Consider the following 20,339-nt stretch of genomic DNA (forward strand, 5'->3'; position numbering starts at 1 on the left):
GAAGTAGTACAGAGTCTCTTGCTGGCTTTATAGAAGCAAAGAAACCTGTTGTGAACTGCTTATGGAGGGGGTCAGGTGGCAAGAACCTGACAACTTCCCGGAGCTGAAAGCCTCCCCAGGCAACATCAAGCAAGAAAACGGGAACTGTGATCTTAATCTATAGGAACTAAATTTTGCTAACAACCAGTGAGTGTGTAAGAGGACCTTAAGCCTCGGCTAATGTCACAGCCCCAACTGAAATCTTAAGCAAAGGCCTCAACTAAGTTTGCTTAGACTCCTGGCCCATAGAAACTATGAAATAATTTGCATTGTTTTAAGTCACTGGCTTCATGGCAATGTATTAAACAGCAATGAAAAAACACTACATTATGCTTTATAACCAAGAAAATATTACTGTTACATGTGTCTGCTTACAAATCACATCTACATCGAAAAAAAAAATTTTTTTTTCAAAATACACTGCCTTTTCTTTATAATGTAGCAATAGGCTTCCATTTTCATGAAATCTGGACACTGAATTTGTTATCAAAACATTTTATCTCCAGGCTTTTATTTAATTAAAAATATATCTGAAAGAGAAAACTGAATTTGAAAGTGTATTTCCCTAGCTTTTTGGAATCAAATTTTATTTTTGGGGGGCAGGGGGTGCTGGAGGAAGGGGCAGAGGGAGAGAGAGGATCTTAAGCAGGCTCCATGCCCAGTGCAGAGCCCAACATACGGCTGAATCTCACAACCTGAGCCAAAACCAAGAGTTGGATGGTTAAATGACTGAGCCACCAAGGTGCCTCTGGAGTCCTATTTCAAAAACATATTATTTTAGAAAACATTTGTTATATCCTATGCTTAGAAAAATAGATATACATTTAACGTACTTATTTATCTTTTCAGTATTTATGATAATCACTAAAATATATCATATTAAGGAACACATATTGTGAGAGCATATTGACTCATTGTGTGAACATTTTCATTTGATATATAATATATGGAGAAAGAAGAGATAGAGGATTCACAGTCAAAACCTCATATAAGATTATATAATATAAATTCTCCAACATAACTGTTTTCATAGCCAAATCTGTCATCTAGTAAAGGTGGGGGAAAGAGTTTGGTGATATCACCCATCATACAATTAGAGGGCAAAATAAGCTACCTTTTAGTATTTTCAGAATGTAACAATTCAAATTTTATTCTGTGCTTCTGTCAAACAGGAAATTTGTAACTAAAATTTTTAACACCCATAACAGAGGTTTGTATTGTTAATTGCTTTATTAACCTTTTTTTTTTTTTTTTTTTGTAGAATTCCAAATAAAGTTTGGTCTTTTAAAAAGAAATCTACTTTAAGTTAGCCTACCTTCCACACTCAATGTCCCCATTTTAGACTCCAGGAAATCAAATAATGTGCTTGGTGCCGATGGCCTTGCATTTCCCAGTTCCTCTTCTTCTTCAGATCTTATTCTCCCCCTTCCTTTTCCTTTGCCTTAAGAAGTAAAGCAAGATATATTTATTGTGCATGCAAAAACAAAAGGAAAAAACACACTAAAATATAATCATCAGTCATCTTAAGTTTGATTTTGTATTTCTTTTCATATTTTTCTTTATATTCTATATCTTTTAAATAAAAGTTTTTAAATGTTAATATACATATTTTAAAGATTTTATTTATTTATTTGTCAGAGAGAGAGAGAAAGAGAGAGAGAGGGAGGACAAGCAGGAGGAACAGCAGGCAGAGGAAGAAGCAGGCTCCAGGCTGAGCAAGGAGCCCAGTGTGGGACTTGATCCTAGGACGCTGGGATCATGACCCGAGCCAAAGGCAGATGCTCAAACGACTAAGTCACCCAGGCATTCCTTTAAATGATTATATTAACTAACACCTTTAGTCCTCTAAATGATATATTTGGAAATTTGAATTTGTTCATGTTCTCCTATCTTCTAAGAGAAAAAAATCATTTTTATAAAATTTTTCTTTAAATGCTTATCCTTTAAAAGAATATAGGATTAAGGCTTGAATGACTAAAGAATAACACTAAGTAAAAGTTATGCACTTGTTAATTTTAAAAAGTTTACAGACTAGTCATTTATGTAAGGGGCATAGTTCTAGAAATTATGAATAGATCTACTCACTTCATATCCTATTTTCTCTACTGCTTATCACAACCCTGTTAAATATTATCAGACTTACTGTACACAAAGATGAAGATAAACAGACTTAGAGTAAGTTAAACAAGTCTCCATGGTTCCAAAATTGGTGCTCCTTCCACTTACCACAAATAGAAATGAATTTATAACTCCCACTCCCCCATGACAAACCCCAGCCAAAAAAGCAACCAATATTATCTCGCACATTGCTTAATGAATTCTACCTCTCAGAGGTGGTCCTGAAACAGGTTTGTGTTTATTGCTGTTAAGAAGTACATTCAGTGCTGCTTCTAAGTTGTTGTCATTATCCATAAGAGCTTGCCTCGATGCTTCTTTACTGAAGCCCATTTCTGTTATGTGTTTCAGAGCCTTCTCATCAACCTATGAGAAATTAAGAGCAAAGCTGTGCTGATGGCCATAAATAAACAAGGTATAAGTTTTTAACCATACACAGTTTTTTAACTAAAAATTACATCTCCTGCTTATGGAAAAATGTCATACTAATACATCACTCACTTGCTGCTTTTTCATACCAACAGTTAAGAAAAATCTATATGATATGTGGGGTTGTGCCTCTAGTACTCTTTGACTTCACAACTATCGTAACAAATGCAAGAAAGAAGGAATGGAAGAACATATACATGCAAAAGAATTTGGTACTTAGTCATTAGAATAATTTATGTACATTCAATTTTACACTGGTATTTCAAATTGTCCTTTTGATGGTCTCCTTCAGTTTTGAATAATAGCTTTGTTGGATAATAGTTCTTGGTTAACAGGTTTTTTTTTTTTCCCCTTTCAGAACTTTCAAGGTATCACCCCACTGAGTTCTTGCTTCATAGTTTCTGATCAGATATTGGTCATATATCTTATTCAGGATCCATTGAATTTGATGAATTGCTCCTCTCTCACAGCTTTCAAGATTTCTCTGTCTTTAACTTTCAGCAACTTGATTATAATGTGTCTTGGTGTATCTCTCTCCCTAAGTTTATCCTATTGGAATTCACTGAACTTCTTGGATTTGTAGATTCATAATTTCATTGAATTGGGAAATTGGGGGCCATTATTTCTTCAGATAGTCTTTCTGTTCCTCTGTCTCTTCTCCTATTGGGATTCCCATACATAATGTATACGTTGGTACATTTGATGATACCCCGTAAGTCCCTTAGCCTCTATTTTTTTTCACTCTTCTCTCTTTCTGCATCTTAGACCTAATAATTTCAATACCCTTTATTAAAGTTCACCAATTCTTTCCCCTACCTGTTCCAGTCTGATGTTGAATCTGCTAATTAGATTTTTTATTTCAGCTACTATACTTTTCTGCTTCAGTAATCCTATTTGGTTTCCTTTTATAATTTCTCTTTTTTTTCTTATTATATTCAGTTAGCCAACATATAGTACAGGATTAGTTTTTGGTGTAGTGTTCAATGGTTCATTAGTTGCATATAACAACAAGTGCTCAGGTTCCCTACTTGTTCATATATTATTTCTTGATTTCTTTTAGTTCTTTGTCAATGGTTCCCTTCAGACCTTTGAGCATACTTAAGATAGTTTAAAGCCTTTGTTTAGTAGGTCCAATGTCTTGGCTTCATCAGGGATGATTTCTCTCATTTTTTTTTTCCCTATGAATAGGTCATAGTTTGCTCATTTTTTATATGCTTTGTAATTTTTTGCTGTTGTTGAGAATTGAACATTTTGAATACTGTGTAATGGCAATAATTTGGGAAATTGGATTCTCCCTCCTCTTCGGGGACTGCTATTGCTAATAGATGAAAGCTGCCATTGTGAGTTTGTTCGGTGACTTTTCCAGACTTTCTTTGCAAGGATCACATTCCTTGAAGTCTCTGTTCCGTTATCGCCATGGTCAGCCAGTAACCAGCCTATTTCTTCATCACTCATTATTCTGGATGCTCAAGGGTCTGACTACCAGGCTCCAGAGTTTTAAAATAGTTATTTCAAAGAGTACTTGTCAGCCCAACAGTTGTTTGGGTGTGGGGCCAATTTCTGGAGCTCTCTACTCTACCATCTTTGTGATGTCATTCTCTTTATGTGTTTAATCCTTACCACAACCCCAAACTGCTGGTCTCTGATGTTCTCTGTATAGCAAGACATTCCCTAAATAAGTATTCTCAATTTACTGAAGTTTGAAGGCCTCTTTAGTCGGGAACCATATTTTTTCAGCTCACTATATCTACTCTAACCTGAATATGTTCAAGGGAGAGACAGCTTGGCCCACATTTATAAACCCATTCTCCTTGGCCAATGACTGATTTAGAAGCAGACATGTGACCTAGCTCTAGTCAAAAAGACATAAATGGAATTTTCTGGAGATTTCAGAAAATATTTTCTTATCTGATAAAATAGACCCATACACTTTCCTTCCTGCCTTTGAACTTTTTGTGTGAAGTTTTAACACACAGAGAATCCTGTAACTCTGAGAAGAAAGCCAAAAAAATCATAGAGATGCCCACCAGAGCTTCAACATTGTTATACTGCTGAATTTATCAAACTTTATAACCATCTACTTCTGAATTTCTAGTTATATGAAATAATAAATCCCTATTATTTAAGCCAGTCTTAGTATTCTGTGCCCTACAGATAAAATCACCTAAAGTCATTTAACTTCTAAAGGCAGGGCAAAATGAATTCTTGTCAGTTCCCTTGTGTCTGAGGACACTGCAGCATACCAGAAGTAACGCTGATATCTACCATTTATCTTAAAAATCCAGGTATATTTTGCAAATGAGACCATAATATACATGAACTTGTTCTAATACATTTTTCCCACAGAGTGAAGCAAAGCCAAACAAAATTACTTCAGACAAAATGTGAGAAAGATGTGGGGAAGGGAAGGGATGAACCTGGTGCATCATCTTAGAGACTATAATCTCTATTAAATGTCCTCTATTTAATTTGATGGCTTTTTATCAATCCATTCCAAAAGGTGTTATTTGGACATTAGAAATTTAAGTAAAATGGAGGTTTTAAGTAAATCATCTTTCAATTAATCCAAATTTTCTATAGATTAACTATAATCCTTAATGAAAACCTTCTTAGAATTGTGAAATCTATTCACAATACACTGAACAAAGCCAGTGGTAGTTATGAGAGAGAACAGAAAAATCATCAAGGGAAGGAAGAACACATTAATTTTGTGGTTGATTCTTTAGCTTACCAGTTCTCTATAAACACCTTCATGTTTCCCCTCAGATTTGGTTGACTTTTCTTTTTGTAAAATTTCCCTATTTCGGTTACCAGCAGCACTCATGTTGAGATTACTTCGAGCACTACCACCACCTCCTCCAAATGTCTTGGTCTTGTGATAAGAGAAAAACAAAAGAGATGTAAATAAATAACATTTAAAAATAGCTCTAAAGACTAATCTACAACAAAAAACACCTAGTAAAACTGAAGCACCTAAAAGCTTCTTGATTATGTTTTACATGAAAAAAATAAAATGTTAACTAATTCTTTTTAAACAAATACCTACTAGCCATAATCTCTTCTTTCTACAAGTCCAGATGAAGCAATAAAAAAATTACATTAATTGAAATCTTTAAGTCTTTTAGGCAAGTCATCAGAATAAACTTAAGTAGACAACAATATAGAAGAAAATAAAATAGTACCAGCATAATGGAGATAAGGTATTAAAATAATTCTGGGTATAATACTTTATTGATATCATGAGACCTGGGTTGTATACAGCAAGTCTATCTTTAGCAAGGCACTAAACATGTCTAGGAATCAGCTACATTATGTCTGTAATCCAGTAATATAGTTATATAATCTTTTTTTTTTAAGATTTTATTTAGTTGAGACAGAGAAAGCATGTGTGCATGAGTGGGGGAGGAGCAGAGGGACAAGCAGACTCCCCACTGAGTGGGGAGCTCATACTGGCGCTCAATCCTAGGATCCTGAGATCATGACCTGAGCTGGAGTCAGATGCTTAACCCACTAACTGCTTAACCCAGGTGACCCTGATTGTATGATCTTAAAAAGTAAACAAATAATATGAATTTTAATACTAGATTAAAACTCTCATTACTGATTTATTACTTAAATTAATTATATGCCATCTTACCAACTATGTATAAAAACTTTAAAGTCCATTATTTCTTATTTTGTCTGATTTTCTTGAATAATTATGTTTAATCACCTCTAAAAATCAGATTTGATCTCATTTTTATTAAAACTATAGTGAAAAGACTAGAATGTAAAGAACATGAGCTTGGAAAGATACAAAATCATGACTGAAAAGCAACCCATAAGCTGTTACTTGTACAATATCAAATTAAACATCTGGTTATACAGTATCTTTATAGTTCTAAGAGATGTAATAAAAGAGGAAGAAGTGAACAGTTGCTTTTTATTAGTGATAATAATAGTTTTACACATGTTTTAAAATTATGACAGTAAGAAAACATCCTAGATATACATTTACATAACAATGAGAAACTGTTTTGAATCAGATGAAAATATAAAGAAACAAAACCTGAGAAATAGAAAAATAGTATGGGATAAGCATTAACTAGACAACATATTAATAACTGACATAACTGATTAGGAGTTGATACACCACAATATTTAAATTTTATTTAAACCAAAACTAAAACCACATCTTCAAAGACCATTCATTCTTTATTTTATGCAATAGATTTGCAATGTCTTGAGGGTCATCACTTATAAAACCATAACGAAAAAATGTGAGTTTATATAATTGTGATCTAAAGTTAATTGGACTGGGAGATGGTGTAGTATAGTTAACACAGGCTTTGGAACTTGACAAGACTGGGACTAAATCTTAACTCAAACACTTCCTATCTCCTGCCTTCAGGCAAGTTACTTCCACCTTCCACAAGACAGGTTTCTCATTCTTAAAACAGGGATGAGAAAACCTACCTAATTGGGACATTGTAAGAATTAAATGACACCAACACCACAAAGTGACCAATTTAGTAACTGGCACATGGTAAACACTCACAATCCATGGCAACATTAACTGTTTTGCTTAATATATTAAAACATAGTTACCTGGGAACTCTGGACATTGATGTATTCTAAATTAAATATATTTCTGGAATTTAAATTCCATAACTCCAAAAGTACTTTTTCTTTGGGTACTAGTGAAGCAGTCCCATCTTTTGGATGCTTTTCTTTATTATTTTCTTCCCATTTTTATGGATTAAACGATAGGATAAATTTTCAGAATTGCTTTTCACTGTTTTATAACAGTTGCCACTCACTAAACATATAAATATCTAGAAACAACACAACTTAAACATTATCCATAAGGTAAATGGTGTTGTCCTTTATGAGTGACACCATCTTGTCCATACTGCACAATTTAGGGATCTGTGAAATCACCATGACCATGCCACTCATGTGGGCCCTTAATGCTCCCTAGCAATCTTACTATATTTCCCTAGCCCAACTATCTTCCCCATCTACTAGACTGCTAATTTACATATTACCCTTACTCCTCAAACCTCCAACATCTTCTCCTCCATTGTTACTATTGACCTTGCTTACTAACTCACTGAAAAAAATGAAATAATCATTACAGAACTTGCATAGATTTTCACATCAACTCACCCATCAATATCTGCATACTCACTTTCTCTTAGCACTGTATATTTTATCTTACTACCATCTACATGAATGTCTAGAGGAATCTAGAGGAAATGAATCCCCCAACTCTACATTATTTCTTAGACCATCTTACATGATCTTTCGAAAGCTTTTGACGAGTTCAATACCCCTTTCTCCATGATGCAATTTCTGAATTCTTTTGTTTTGATCCTATCTTCCTGGTTGCACCTTGGCTGGTTCAATCTTTTTCACACAACCTCTAGTGCTATAAGGGTTCATTTGTTACCCCTTTTATCTTCCATTCAGCACTCATTTGGTGATCTCATTTGGCCTCATGATTTTCAAAAGGCATCCATATATGTCTACAACTGCCAAATGTGTATCTCTTCTAAAGCTTACTTTTTCAATTATACTCTCCTGTCTCAATGCCTATGAAACCACATGGATGTCTCACAGGCACACTTCAACATTAGTATGTTCAAAACAGAATACCAAATCTTTATCCTCAAATCCATTCCTCTATAGTCTTCTCCAATTCAAAGTAAGCAACTCTAACCTGCCAACTTCTTAGGGCAAAACACTTGGAATTATTCATGACACCTCTTCTCATGTACCACATTCAATATCTCAGAAATCATAACAGCTCTACTTTTAAAATTCCAGGATTTGACCACTTGGCACCATCTATACAGCTGCCATCATCATTCTGGCTACCATTATTTTTTCCTCCCTGGATTACTTTAATAATTTCCTACTCATCTGATGCAATTTTCTCTAAAATCCACTCTGAACCTAGCAGCCAGAATTAGCTTTTTAAAGTTGATGTTACTACTGTACTAAAAACCCTCTAAAGGCTCTCATTTCTCTCTGCATAAAGGTCAGTGTTTTTAACATGACTTACAGAGACCTACATAAGCTGACCTCCATTATCACCCTTAACTTTATATTCTACCTCTGGTCCCTTTGTTCTCTCTGCTTCCACTGGCTACCTTCCTATTCCATGAACATATACTCTTGCTTTAGAACGTTTGCAAAGGCTTTTTCTTCTCATGTTACCATATAGCTAATTATCTTACCTCCTTTAAGTCTTGGCTCAAATCTCATCATCCTGAGACCTAATCAAATTACTCTATTTAAAACTGAAATCTACAACTTACTTATTTAGCATGTTTATATTAGTGTCCTTACTAGAATGTAAACTATAAAAAATTTTAAAAGAATTTTCGATTTCTGACCATCCTATTTTACTTATTTTTTTTTTAAAGATTTTATTACTTATTTGACACAGCGAGAAAGATAGTGAGTGAGAGAGCACAAGCAGGCGTAGTGGCGCACACACAGAGAAAGAAGGAGAAGCAGGCTCCTGGCTGAGCAAGAAACCTGATGCGGGCTCAATCCCATAACAGTGGGATCATGATCTGAGCCGAAGGTAGCCACTAAACCAACTGAGCCACCTAGACCAGGTGCTCCTGACCCTTGTATTTTAAAGTGCACCCTACCTTCAACTGGCACTCCTAACTTCCCAATCTACTCTATCTTTTTTCTCCCTATAGCACTTAACCAACATCTAACCTACCACTTAACTTACTTATCAGTGCGCTAATAGTCTGTCTCCTTTACTAAATATATAAGCTTAATATGGGCGGGGATCTTTTGTCTATTTTGTTCATTGATTTAACCTAAGCATTTAAAACACTCCCTAGGGGGCACCTGGGTGGCTCAGTTGGTTAAGTGTCCAACTCTTGATTTCAGCTCAGGTCATGCATGATCTCAGGGTCATGAGATTGAGCCCTTGTGTCAGGCTGGGCATGGAGTCTGCTTAAGATTCTCTCTCTCTCCCTCCCTCTGACCCTCCTTACCCCTCCGTGCTCGTTTCTCTTTCTCTCTCTCAAAAATACAAAATAAAATATAAAACACTTCCTAGCATATAGATTTTCAAAAGATATTTGCTGATTAAGGAATAAAGGAAAAAATAAATGAAAATCATGGCTTGATCATGTCCAGTAGACTCCACCAAATCCATGTGTTTAAATAGATATCACAAAACATATTTTCAGAACAATTACAGTGTCATATGATTTTGCTGTTCAGACATTTAAATATAAATCTGTGTGTGTGTGTGTGTGTGTGTGCACGCGTGTGTATGCAAGCATACTTACCTATATAGAAGGATATATAGATATAGGGATAATCTACTATAATGCACATAGGGTTAGTCCTAGATTTGCCAGTAACACTAAGCAAGTTTGGTTAGTTTTGAGCCAACAGCAGCTCTCTCATACACAAATTGAGAAGTTTTAAGTTTTTTCAGAAAACTAGAATTCTTTACTTATCAAATATTATGGAAAATATAACGTGATCAATTATGACTTTAAAAAAATGAAGCATATTACAGTACAACTATATTCCAGTAAATAGCTATAACCATATCAAATAAAATTTTGGGAGGAAAGTTTGTGTGAGAAAGATGTACACCAAAAGAACAACTTTCCTATAATCATTAAGGAATTGATATATACCCAATATACTCTTTTTAAACTCCATAATTTTAATAGCTTTTTGGGAAAGAAGAAATTTATTGTATAGGAACTATGTAAAATGCATTAATTTCAGAATCATTAAAAGTGATTTTTTTAAAAATGTACCTTAGCACATAGGAAATACTGAAGAATAGCAATAGTCACATCTATTGAGTGCTTTTAGTGAAGGAAAATTTGATCTGTGCCATGCAGGATTCTAAATGTTTTAAAGATTATCAATTTAATTCTCACAGCAACCTTATGAAGTGGGTACCATTATTATCCTCTTTTCATAGATGAAGGAAAATAAGGCACAAAAAACTAAGTAATCTAACAGCAGGATATGGTTCTGGGCTGTCTGATTCCAGAGCTTGTGCTCTTGGACTCTACAGTGACATATGATGGAAAGACATTGCAGGAGAGGAAAGGATAGTCTGTTAGCAAGAATTGTCAAGGAGAGGGCGCCTGGGTAGCTCAGTGGGTTAAGTGTCTTTGAGTTAAGTGTCTTCAGCTCAGGTCGTGATCCTGGAGTCCTGGAGTTCTGGGATCCAGTCCTGCATCCTGAGCAGAGAGTCGGCTTCTCCCTCTCCCTTGTCAGCTCCTCCCCCCATCCCACCCCATGACTCATGCTCCCTCTCTAACTCACTCTCCCTGTCACAGAAAAAAAAAAAAAAGAATTGTCAAGGAGATTAAGAAAAAGAACATAGGAGCAAAATGTGTAAGCTTAAGACTCCATTAGTTACTGTGGCATTTCTATTGATAAAATATGCAAGAAGAATGTCAAAAGTTTGTTGAATTAGTTACCTTACATGAAAAGACAATAATGATTCTGAGTAACCTAAATAGAACATACTGACAAGAAATAAGAGAAATTTATAATGATTTAGTTTCTTACTTCTTTGCTCTTTGCAACTTCCGCAATAGCAGCAGTCCTCTGCTTTTCAAATTCATCATTATCATTTGTAGGTTTGACAGGCATTGTAACTTGCAATGTCTTTCTTCGGTCAAGTTCTCTACTATCCACTTGGACATGAGATATGCACTTCTGGTAATAATAAATAAAAACAAAACACTTCAGTATTTCCAAAAGAGATTCAACTTTTTCATAAGAAAGTAATACCTTAAAAGAACTGTTTGTGTCACTGACAACTGAGAGCTCATAAAACTGTAATTCTTTCTCACAGATTAAAAAAAAAGGTAGAAAAGTGATTAGATTGACTTTTAAATAAATGTAACAGTTAAATAAAATGTAGAGCTACATAAAAATGTGGCTATCTAAAATAGGGCACATATTTAAAATACACATTGAACCAAGAGATTTAAGTTGCATTTGAAACAACTGAAACTTGAAACAATTATAAATTTCAAACAGTCTGTACTACTGTACAAGAAGAGATAAGGTCAGTTTTTTATTAAGAGTTTGATTTCTGTATTATGCCACAATATGCATCTGAAGATTATTTTAAGTAGTATGGTTATTTTAAATATAAAGAGCTGTCTCTGAACTTATAAACCAAAAACTAAAAATGTACCTGTTCTCTCAATCAGGCTACAAAGTTTTTGATTCTTAGTTTCATAAGATAAATTAAGAAAGCTATCACTGCCTAAAAGTAAGCCCCGAGTTCTGCTCTCCCTTCTAATCCTCGCAATAAAAATCCTATAAAATGAACCTTGTCTCAATTTAATAATAAAAAGGAAAACATGCTCTCAAACAAATACGTTAAACAAATACAGATTTTCAGCAATATAAATATATCCTGTTGATACCATAACACATCCAGCATTATCTATCTTTAACCCATGTACAAGGCTAAGATAAACTGAATAAGATTTTTTCAGAATGGACTTAATAAAAAATAATATGATCGAAACCATAACATTTATTATATTTCCTAATTTAAAAAACTAAAAAACACTCTTCATAATCTTGAAAATAGATTATAAGTCTCTCTCAGCAATTCATGAAAGAAATATTATCACCAAAATGTTTAAGAGGAAAGCAAATTCTTGCAAACATGTATTTATTAGATTCAAATGCCAATAATTAGACTGCTTATGCTCTGTTTCCATTCTGAAGGTTTACTACATTGGTAGAAGAGAGAACAGCATCAACATGGGTCAGACTATAGGGCATCATGCCTCCTTTCATTTTGATTATGCCTGGCTCCAAAGCATGGTAAAATTGGCATATTTTTAAAGTATTTTCAAAATAGTCATGATGCATGAATGACTTTAATTTTGAGTTGACAAAAATATTTTTGGAAAAGGATGCCAGTCAACTGACTCTACCCATTTATCTGCTGATCAGCCAGATTTTTTTTTTTTTTCACAACAAACCAAACCAAAACAAAACTGTTATAATGTAGCTCTATTTCCTTCCTGTTGTGTCCCCAACTCATCTTCACTCTGAGCTAGCATGCTCGAAGAAAAATAAAGAGCAAATGCTAAGGCAGATTCCTAACAGCTAAATGCTGGTGCCATCACGAAGTACAGAAAAAGCTGCCACAGGCATTATTCTCATACTCAACAGGGATAAAGTAGGGAAAGGCTGCAGGAGACTGTTGTGAATACAATTTGACACTGAGTACAATCAGGATGACCCAAGATACCTGCCAGCCAAGGTGTTACTTCAATGTAATATTTTGCAGAAGCTGGGTTGAAAAATAGGAAGTTGCACACTTTAAGCGTTTATGAGAGAAGGATCAGGGCTGCTGTGGTTAAAAAAATAAGCACCAAATAGAAATGATATTAAGTTTTCGCCTGAGATCAGTATTTGGATCAAGGCAGAAGAACAGAATCCAGGGAAGGACAGCTGGGACAGCAGGCCCCACTGAAGTGCAATGAGGCCCTTCCCTGCCTCTGCGTTCTCACGTTTATGTTTCATCCTTCTGTTGACACTTTCATTTTCTCTCTCTTGTGTTTCCATGACTAAGTGGGAAATTACAGCATACATTTGTCCTCTTAATTTTGAATTTCTTCTTTCTCTTTCTCTCTCTCAAAAAAAAAAAAAAAAAAAAAAAAAAGCCGCCCCATCCTATCTTAATTAGTTCTAAGTTGCTGCTCTTCAGATGTGCCTCTTAATTGTTTCAATCTTTGGGTTAACAAGCTCTTGGGAAAAGAATCTACACCAACAATTTAATTAAGAAACTCTACAATTATTAAATTTCTGTATTTAATATATTTCCACATAATTCCCATGACCTCTAAATGAACAGTTCAGCATAAAACTAAACAAATTTGAATACAAATGAAAAACAATTTTTTGCTGATTAAAATTCATCTGCCAATATTAAAGTCATTACCTGTCCAAAAGGCACAAAAGGAGGTGGTCCACCTTCAGTTCCAATATTACTTCTATTGTGTTTTGACAAGCTCTGTGAGAAAAGTGAGTCACAAAAGAGAAATTATACCATTTACAATGTACCAGGAATCCACTTACTTTAGTAGATTATACACAACAGGAAAAAAAAGCCTTCTATAAATTATTTCAAACTACATAAAATATTTTATGTAATTAGGCAATAACTAGGCAAACGTTCTCCTCTCACCTCCCCATACTAAACTACACATTCAAATACAATTTTCAGAAGCACCTATTAACCTGCTCCCATAAAAGGAAAACTTAACTAGTTAAAAAGAACCAAACAAAACAAAACCCTCCTCAACAAGGGGTAAATTCAAGACAACAAACATTGGTAATAAGAATTTTACTTTAAAGCATATTAAACTATAATCTGACAGAAAACATTACCTGGAAATGATCTTCAAAATAAATTTTTAGACGTAAAAACTATTAGCAAACAACATACTTGTGATGGTATGATTAAAAAATATATATATATATACACACACACATACTTGGTCCTCTTCCCCAGCTCCTAAAACTCTTTGAATTTCCTGAGTGATAGGGGTGAGAGGAGCATTTTCTGTTACTCATAATAAGCTTCTTTGAGGATACCAGAGTTTATGCTAATGAGGCAACTATAGATGGGTCCCCCCAGTAGCTCCAGGATGGGGGCTGGTTGCTAGAGGCACCAATAATGTGATTAGAAGGTAGAAGATAACAAGATGGGACTGGGAGGGAGACAAACCATAAGAGATTCTTAATCTCACAAAACAAACTGAGGGTTGCCTGGGGCGCGGGGGGAGGGGTGTGTGTGGTGGTGGTGGCGGGTGGTAGGGAGAGGGTGGTGGGGTTATGGACACTGGGGAGGCTATGTGCTATGGTGAGTGCTGTGAAGTGTGTAAACCTGGCAATTCACAGACCTGTACCCCTGGGGTTAATAATACATTATATGTTTATAAAAAAAAATTAAACACACACACACACACACACACACACACAAAACAACAAAAAAGAAAGTAGAAGACCTTCTTAGAGTAATTTAAATTAGAAGAATTAATCACCAATGTCCAGTGCTTTAGTCAATTATGCCTATATAACACGTCTCCTCTGAAACCCTAAACAATGAGGTTCAGAGAGTTTCCAGGCTGGTGAACATATCCATGTGCTGGGAGGGTAGAACACACCCAATTCTAGAAGGACAAAACTCCTGAGCTAGGGACCCTTCTAGACCTTGTACTTCTTCTTCATCTGGCTGTTCATTTGTATCTTTTGTAATATCCTTTATCATAAATCTGTAATAGTAAGTAAAGCGTTTCCCTGAATTCTGTGGGCCATTATAGCAAATTATCAAAACTGAGCAGGGAGTCATGAGTATCCCCAATTTGTAACCACTCTGGACTGAAGTGTGGGCAACCTGGGGACCCACTATTTGCAACTGGCATCTGAAGTGGTGGACTAATCTTGTGAGATTGAGTCCTTAAGCTGTGGGGTCTGTACTAACTCCAGGTAGTGTCAAAATTGAATTAAATTTTAGGATATCCATGTGGTGTCTATAGAGAAGCAGAGAATTGCTAGGTGTGGAAAGTACATACAGTTGGTGTCAAAGTGTGATTAGCAACAGTTCTTAGGGATACTTACGATAAAAGTGATTTCTAATTATTTAAAGAGATCATATTATTATAGTTTCTGATATGGAGGTTACTTTAAATTATGGTAAAATTCCCTCAATAAAGTCTTGTTTTTCAAATCAATTTATACTTTGAAGAAGTAATCAGCCCACTGTTCTTTAATAAAAATAAGCTTTCAAACCCCACCAATTTCGGTTTCCTTTATCTCCTTCTTGCATTTAAGACTAGAGAGATAACAGTGCATTATAAAAATGGGGAATAAAGATCCTCCTAGTAAAACAATTTCTCACATCATAAAATCTTTCGAAAACATCACAAGGAATCATCTGAAGGACTCCTTTCAGTCAATTCCTCTTATCTGTTTTATTTTTGAGGTGTTAACAAATGTCTGTTAAGCACTAGTTGTCATTTAATACATCTTTTCAACTTTAAATTTTTTGTGCACCTTTAATAATTATCATTAGAAATTGCTATGTTTAAAATATGTTGTTAAATAGTGGGTGGAAAGAAGTTTTAAAAAAATCATCATGTGCACTTTTCAAACATGTTCTAGAGTTCCCAAATTGTATAAAGAATGCTATGCATTTTAGGTAATTTATATAACGAATACTAAGACTAGGGGTGCCTGGGTCGCTCAGGTGGTTAAGTGTCCAGCTTAAGAGATGGTGCAACTTATAAGATGGAGCACCACATTGGGCTCCGTGTTCAGTGGGGAGTCTGCTTGAGTTTCTCTCTCTCTTTCTGCCACTCCCCCATTCACGCTTTCTCTCTCTCTCTCAAATAAATAAATAAATCTTTAAAAAAAGAATGCTAAGAGTAAAGGCAGTAATATTATTCAGTTGATTAAGCAGAGTAATTTGAGCTGTATAAGAATTTCATATTTCTTTACAAGCTAGGCTTAAGATTTTAAACTACTTTAAAAAAACAGCAAATGCATACAATAATCTAGGGTCCTTCTCTCAGCTTCAGTTTAGATATAAGAATAGGATTATTTAAACATCAATCATTTCAATTTATACTATAATTTCCTCAAAAAGCTCACATAAGCTGCTAATAATGCCATCTCTCAGTATACATTATATAATTCAAACATAGGATTTCTACTTCTCATCCTGACAAATACACAAAAGTCAGACTTCATCTCCCTCTATAAACAAGTAGGAATCTGGACAAGATGTAAGAAACAAAGTTTGGTTTTTTTTTTTTAAGATTTTATTTATTTATTTGACAGAGATCACAAGTAGGCAGAGAGACAGGCAGAGAGGGAGAGAGGAGGAAACAGGCTCGCTGCCGAGCAGAGAGCCCGATGTGGGGCTCGATCCCAGGACCACGAGATCATGACCTGAGCTGAAGGCAGAGGCTTTAAACCACTGAGCCACCCAGGCGCCCCAAGAAACAACGTTTTAAGGCATAGAACAATAAGTATTGCAGGACTATAATCCCTGAAAGAAAGAAAGAAAGAAAAAAAAACAAAACAAAATCATGAGCTCAGCATTTCTGCTCAGAAATATGATGCCGACAGAGAGCACAGAGAGTAACATTGAGAAAATGAATTTCATAATACAGGCAGGCTGACGCAACTTGAAGTTGTAGGGCAGAGTTTTGTAAAAGAGGGACCTGCAGAGAAAAGAGCCTCCAGAAACCAACATATGAATTCCTTGAAGTCATTACTGGGAACCAGAATGAATGAAAAACAAGAGCAAGTTGTAAGCTTCCATTTATAATAGCATCAAAAATACTTAGGGATAAACTTAAGAAACCTATAGACTGAAAACTATAAAAAATGCTGAAAGAAATTAAAGATGATAATAGTAAATGTAAAGCTATCTTGTGGTCATGGATTGAAAGAATATTGTTAAGATGTCAATTATTACTCAAAGTGGTCTACAGATTCAATGCAATCCCTATCAAAATCCCAAAAAGTTTTTTTTGCAGATATAGAAAAATTCATCCTACAATTCATATGGAATCTCAAGGGACTGTGAATAGCCATAACTATCTGAAAAGGGCCTCACACTTCTCAATTATACAACTTACCACGCATTACTATAATCAAAATAGCATGGTACTGGCATAAAGACACACATATGGAATAAAAGAATAAGGGACCCAGCATAAACCCCTGCTTGCATATATGGTCAAATGATTTCTGATGAGGGTGGACAAGACCATTCATTGGGAGGAGAGAAATGGTGCTGGGAAAATGGGTATCCACATGCAAAACAATGAAATTGGACCCTTAATTTGTATCATATAAAACATTAATTTAAAATGGATCAAATACTAAATTCAAACCCATGAAAGTCTTAAAAGAAAATAGAGAAGCGAAGTTTCAGGACCCTGGATTTAGCAATGATTTCTTAGATGTGACACCAAAAGCAGAGGTAACAAAAGAAAAAACCATGAAATTAAACTTCACGAAAATTAAAAACTTTTATGCATCAGAGGACACTACTGACAGAGTAAAAGGCAACTCACAAATATGAAAAAATATTTGTAAGTCATACATCTGTTAAAGAACTGATATCCAGAAAATACCAAGAATTCATATGATAAAAAACTAAACAAACCAGTTAAAAAAAGGACAAGGACTTAAACATTTCTCCAAAGAAGATAAACAAATGGCCTATGAAAGGCTACTAAATATCACTAAGAATTAAGGAAATGCAAATCAAAGCTACAATGAGATTTTGCTTCACACCTATTAAGATGATTATTATAAAAATAAGATAAAATAAAAATGATTGGCAAGGATGTAGAGAAATCAGATCTCTTGTGCATTGCTAATGGGAATATAAAATGGTATAATCACTGCTGAAAACAATATGGCAGTTACTCTAAAAATTAAACACAGAATTACCCTATGACTCAGTAATTCTACTTCTGGGTTACATGTCCAAAAGAACTGAAAGCAGAAACCTGAAAAGATATTTGCACAACTAAGTTCATAACAGCACTGTTCACAATTAGCCAATAGAAACAACTCTAATGTCCATCCATGGATGAATGAGGAAAATGTGTGCACACACACACACACATGGCATAGTGTTCAGCCTTAAAAAGCCAGACAATTCTGACACATTCTGCAACATGGCTGAACCTTGAAAACATTATGCAAGTGAAATTAGTCAGACACTAAAGACCAAATATCCTATGATTCCATTTATATGAAGTACCTAGAGTAGTTGAATTCATAAGGACAGAAAGTAGAATGGTGACTACCAGAGACCAGGTGTGGCTGTAGGAGGGTTGTGAATTTATTTCTTGGGTATACAGTCCAAGTTTTGGAAGACAGAAATTCTAGATATGGATGGTTGTGATAGTCGTATTAACAATATAAATGTATTTAAAGCCACTGAATTTTACACTTAAAATGGTTAAAATGTCAAATTTTATGTTATGTATACATTACCATACATACATACCAAAGAAAATAACTAACCCAGATCTGTCATGGGAACAGGCTGAGGGACACTAAAATGTTACAGAAATGACATTACTTGGTAAATTACATTTGGTTTAGAAATCTCTAAAACTTGTCTTTGTCCAACATACAAAACATTTTGAGGTTTGAGTTTTTTTTCTTTTCATCACCTATCTATTACCAATTTGTTATAGCTATAACACCTGCACATGGTTTAAGTACTACCCAGTGGGGCACCTGGGTGGCTCAGTCATTAAGTTTCTGCCTTCCACTTAGTTCATGATCTCAGGGTCCTGGCTCTATCCCAGGAGATAGAGCTGGGAACTTGCTTCTCCCTCTTCTACTCCCCGTGCTTGTGTTCTCTCTTTCACTGTTTCTCTCTCTGTCAAATAAATAAAATCTTAAATAAATAAATAAATACTGCCCAATGTCCCCTATTTATTTTATAAAACAGTTAGGGGCCTCTTTCAAAATTAACTCTATGGTTTATGGTTTCTTTGTGTACATCTAATTTCTAAGTGTACCACCTGCCAGATGCTTAAGTAATTGAATTCTCCATGGTTTCTACATCACTATGGTTACCAAATCAAAACAGCAACAACAACTATGAAACCAAAGAGAACTATAACCGTATTAAGATGTTTTTTAACGCTTTTTAATGTAAATTTTTATTGCCTCCTAACAAGAAAAATAACACAGCTTTCAGGAAACAAAATGCAAACATAATATAATAAAACATTACAAGGACAACTATCAAACTACTACTGTGTGTGTGTATGCATGTGTAGTGTATATTCTAGGGGTGAGGAAGTTTCTAGAAATGTTTAACTGACTTATAGTTAGTGAAGTAGTTCGCCAGCTGGGGTTGGGTAAATAATTTAAGGTACTGGTCTGACTTGAAAGCATCTTACCACATTTTTTTAAATCTCTAATAATAAAAAAATAATTTATTAACTCGTGAATAAAGCGATATGAAATGGGTGGGATTTCTCTAGGAAATTCAAAGTTCATAAACGTGGCTATTTATGTAAAAGTATTAAGCCACTTCTGAATTACTTGCTTTTGAACATTTTAAACTAAACAATGCAGTTATGGAACATTATCTTATACTGCATAGTACTGCAGGCCTAAATGTATCATAAGTAATGAATCCTAAGGAATAAAAAATATCCCTAAATTTCTTTACTATTTACTTCCCGAAAAGAGGCACTTTCAAACTATGAAAATAGAAAAGAATAACGTATCATAAAATAGCAAAAGCTTCTATTGCTAGGCCCCTTGGCTCATTCTAGGTAACAGGCAAGATTTGAGGGTAGCATAAGAACATCAATTTTATCAAAGAGTAGTTAGTTTTATGGGCTTTGTAACTTACTCATTCCACAATCATTCGTTATAATGATTTTTGTATGTAAGGATCCAGGGCTCTGCTTTAGAGATACCGGAAGTCTGAGATCTATCACCTACTAGCTCTCTAATCATAAAATACATTATTTAACAGTTCTTTAAGTCCATTTTCTAATCTACATGGACATAATATTCCCTCATAAGACTGTTAGGAGGATTAGATGGTATACTGATTCAAGAGTCCAGCATAATACTACAGACTGTTCAATAAATATTCAAGGAATTGAACAAAGGCACAAACAATTCTGACCTCAAAAAGCTTGCAATCTATTAAAGAAGTTAAGTAAACA

General features: G+C 34.7%; 1 protein-coding gene across 5 annotated transcripts in view; it reads right to left on the reverse strand.

Moving 5' to 3' along the window:
- The window catches only part of TDRD3 (tudor domain containing 3), a 164,641-nt gene that overhangs the window by 57,958 nt on the left and 86,344 nt on the right, over positions 1–20,339 (reverse strand). For all 5 annotated transcript variants that reach the window (XM_032837007.1, XM_032837008.1, XM_032837006.1 and 2 more), the window contains 5 exons: positions 13,550–13,621; positions 11,143–11,292; positions 5,315–5,455; positions 2,364–2,520; positions 1,355–1,480 (listed from right to left, as the gene is read on the reverse strand). In XM_032837007.1, coding sequence (XP_032692898.1) covers positions 1,355–1,480; positions 2,364–2,520; positions 5,315–5,455; positions 11,143–11,292; positions 13,550–13,621 — 646 coding nt within the window. The remainder of the gene's footprint in view (positions 1–1,354; positions 1,481–2,363; positions 2,521–5,314; positions 5,456–11,142; positions 11,293–13,549; positions 13,622–20,339) is intronic.

Source organism: Lontra canadensis, unplaced genomic scaffold (genome assembly GCF_010015895.1).
Source record: "Lontra canadensis isolate GAN:19392208 unplaced genomic scaffold, GSC_riverotter_1.0 scaffold95, whole genome shotgun sequence".
Taxonomy (NCBI): Eukaryota; Metazoa; Chordata; class Mammalia; order Carnivora; family Mustelidae; genus Lontra; species Lontra canadensis.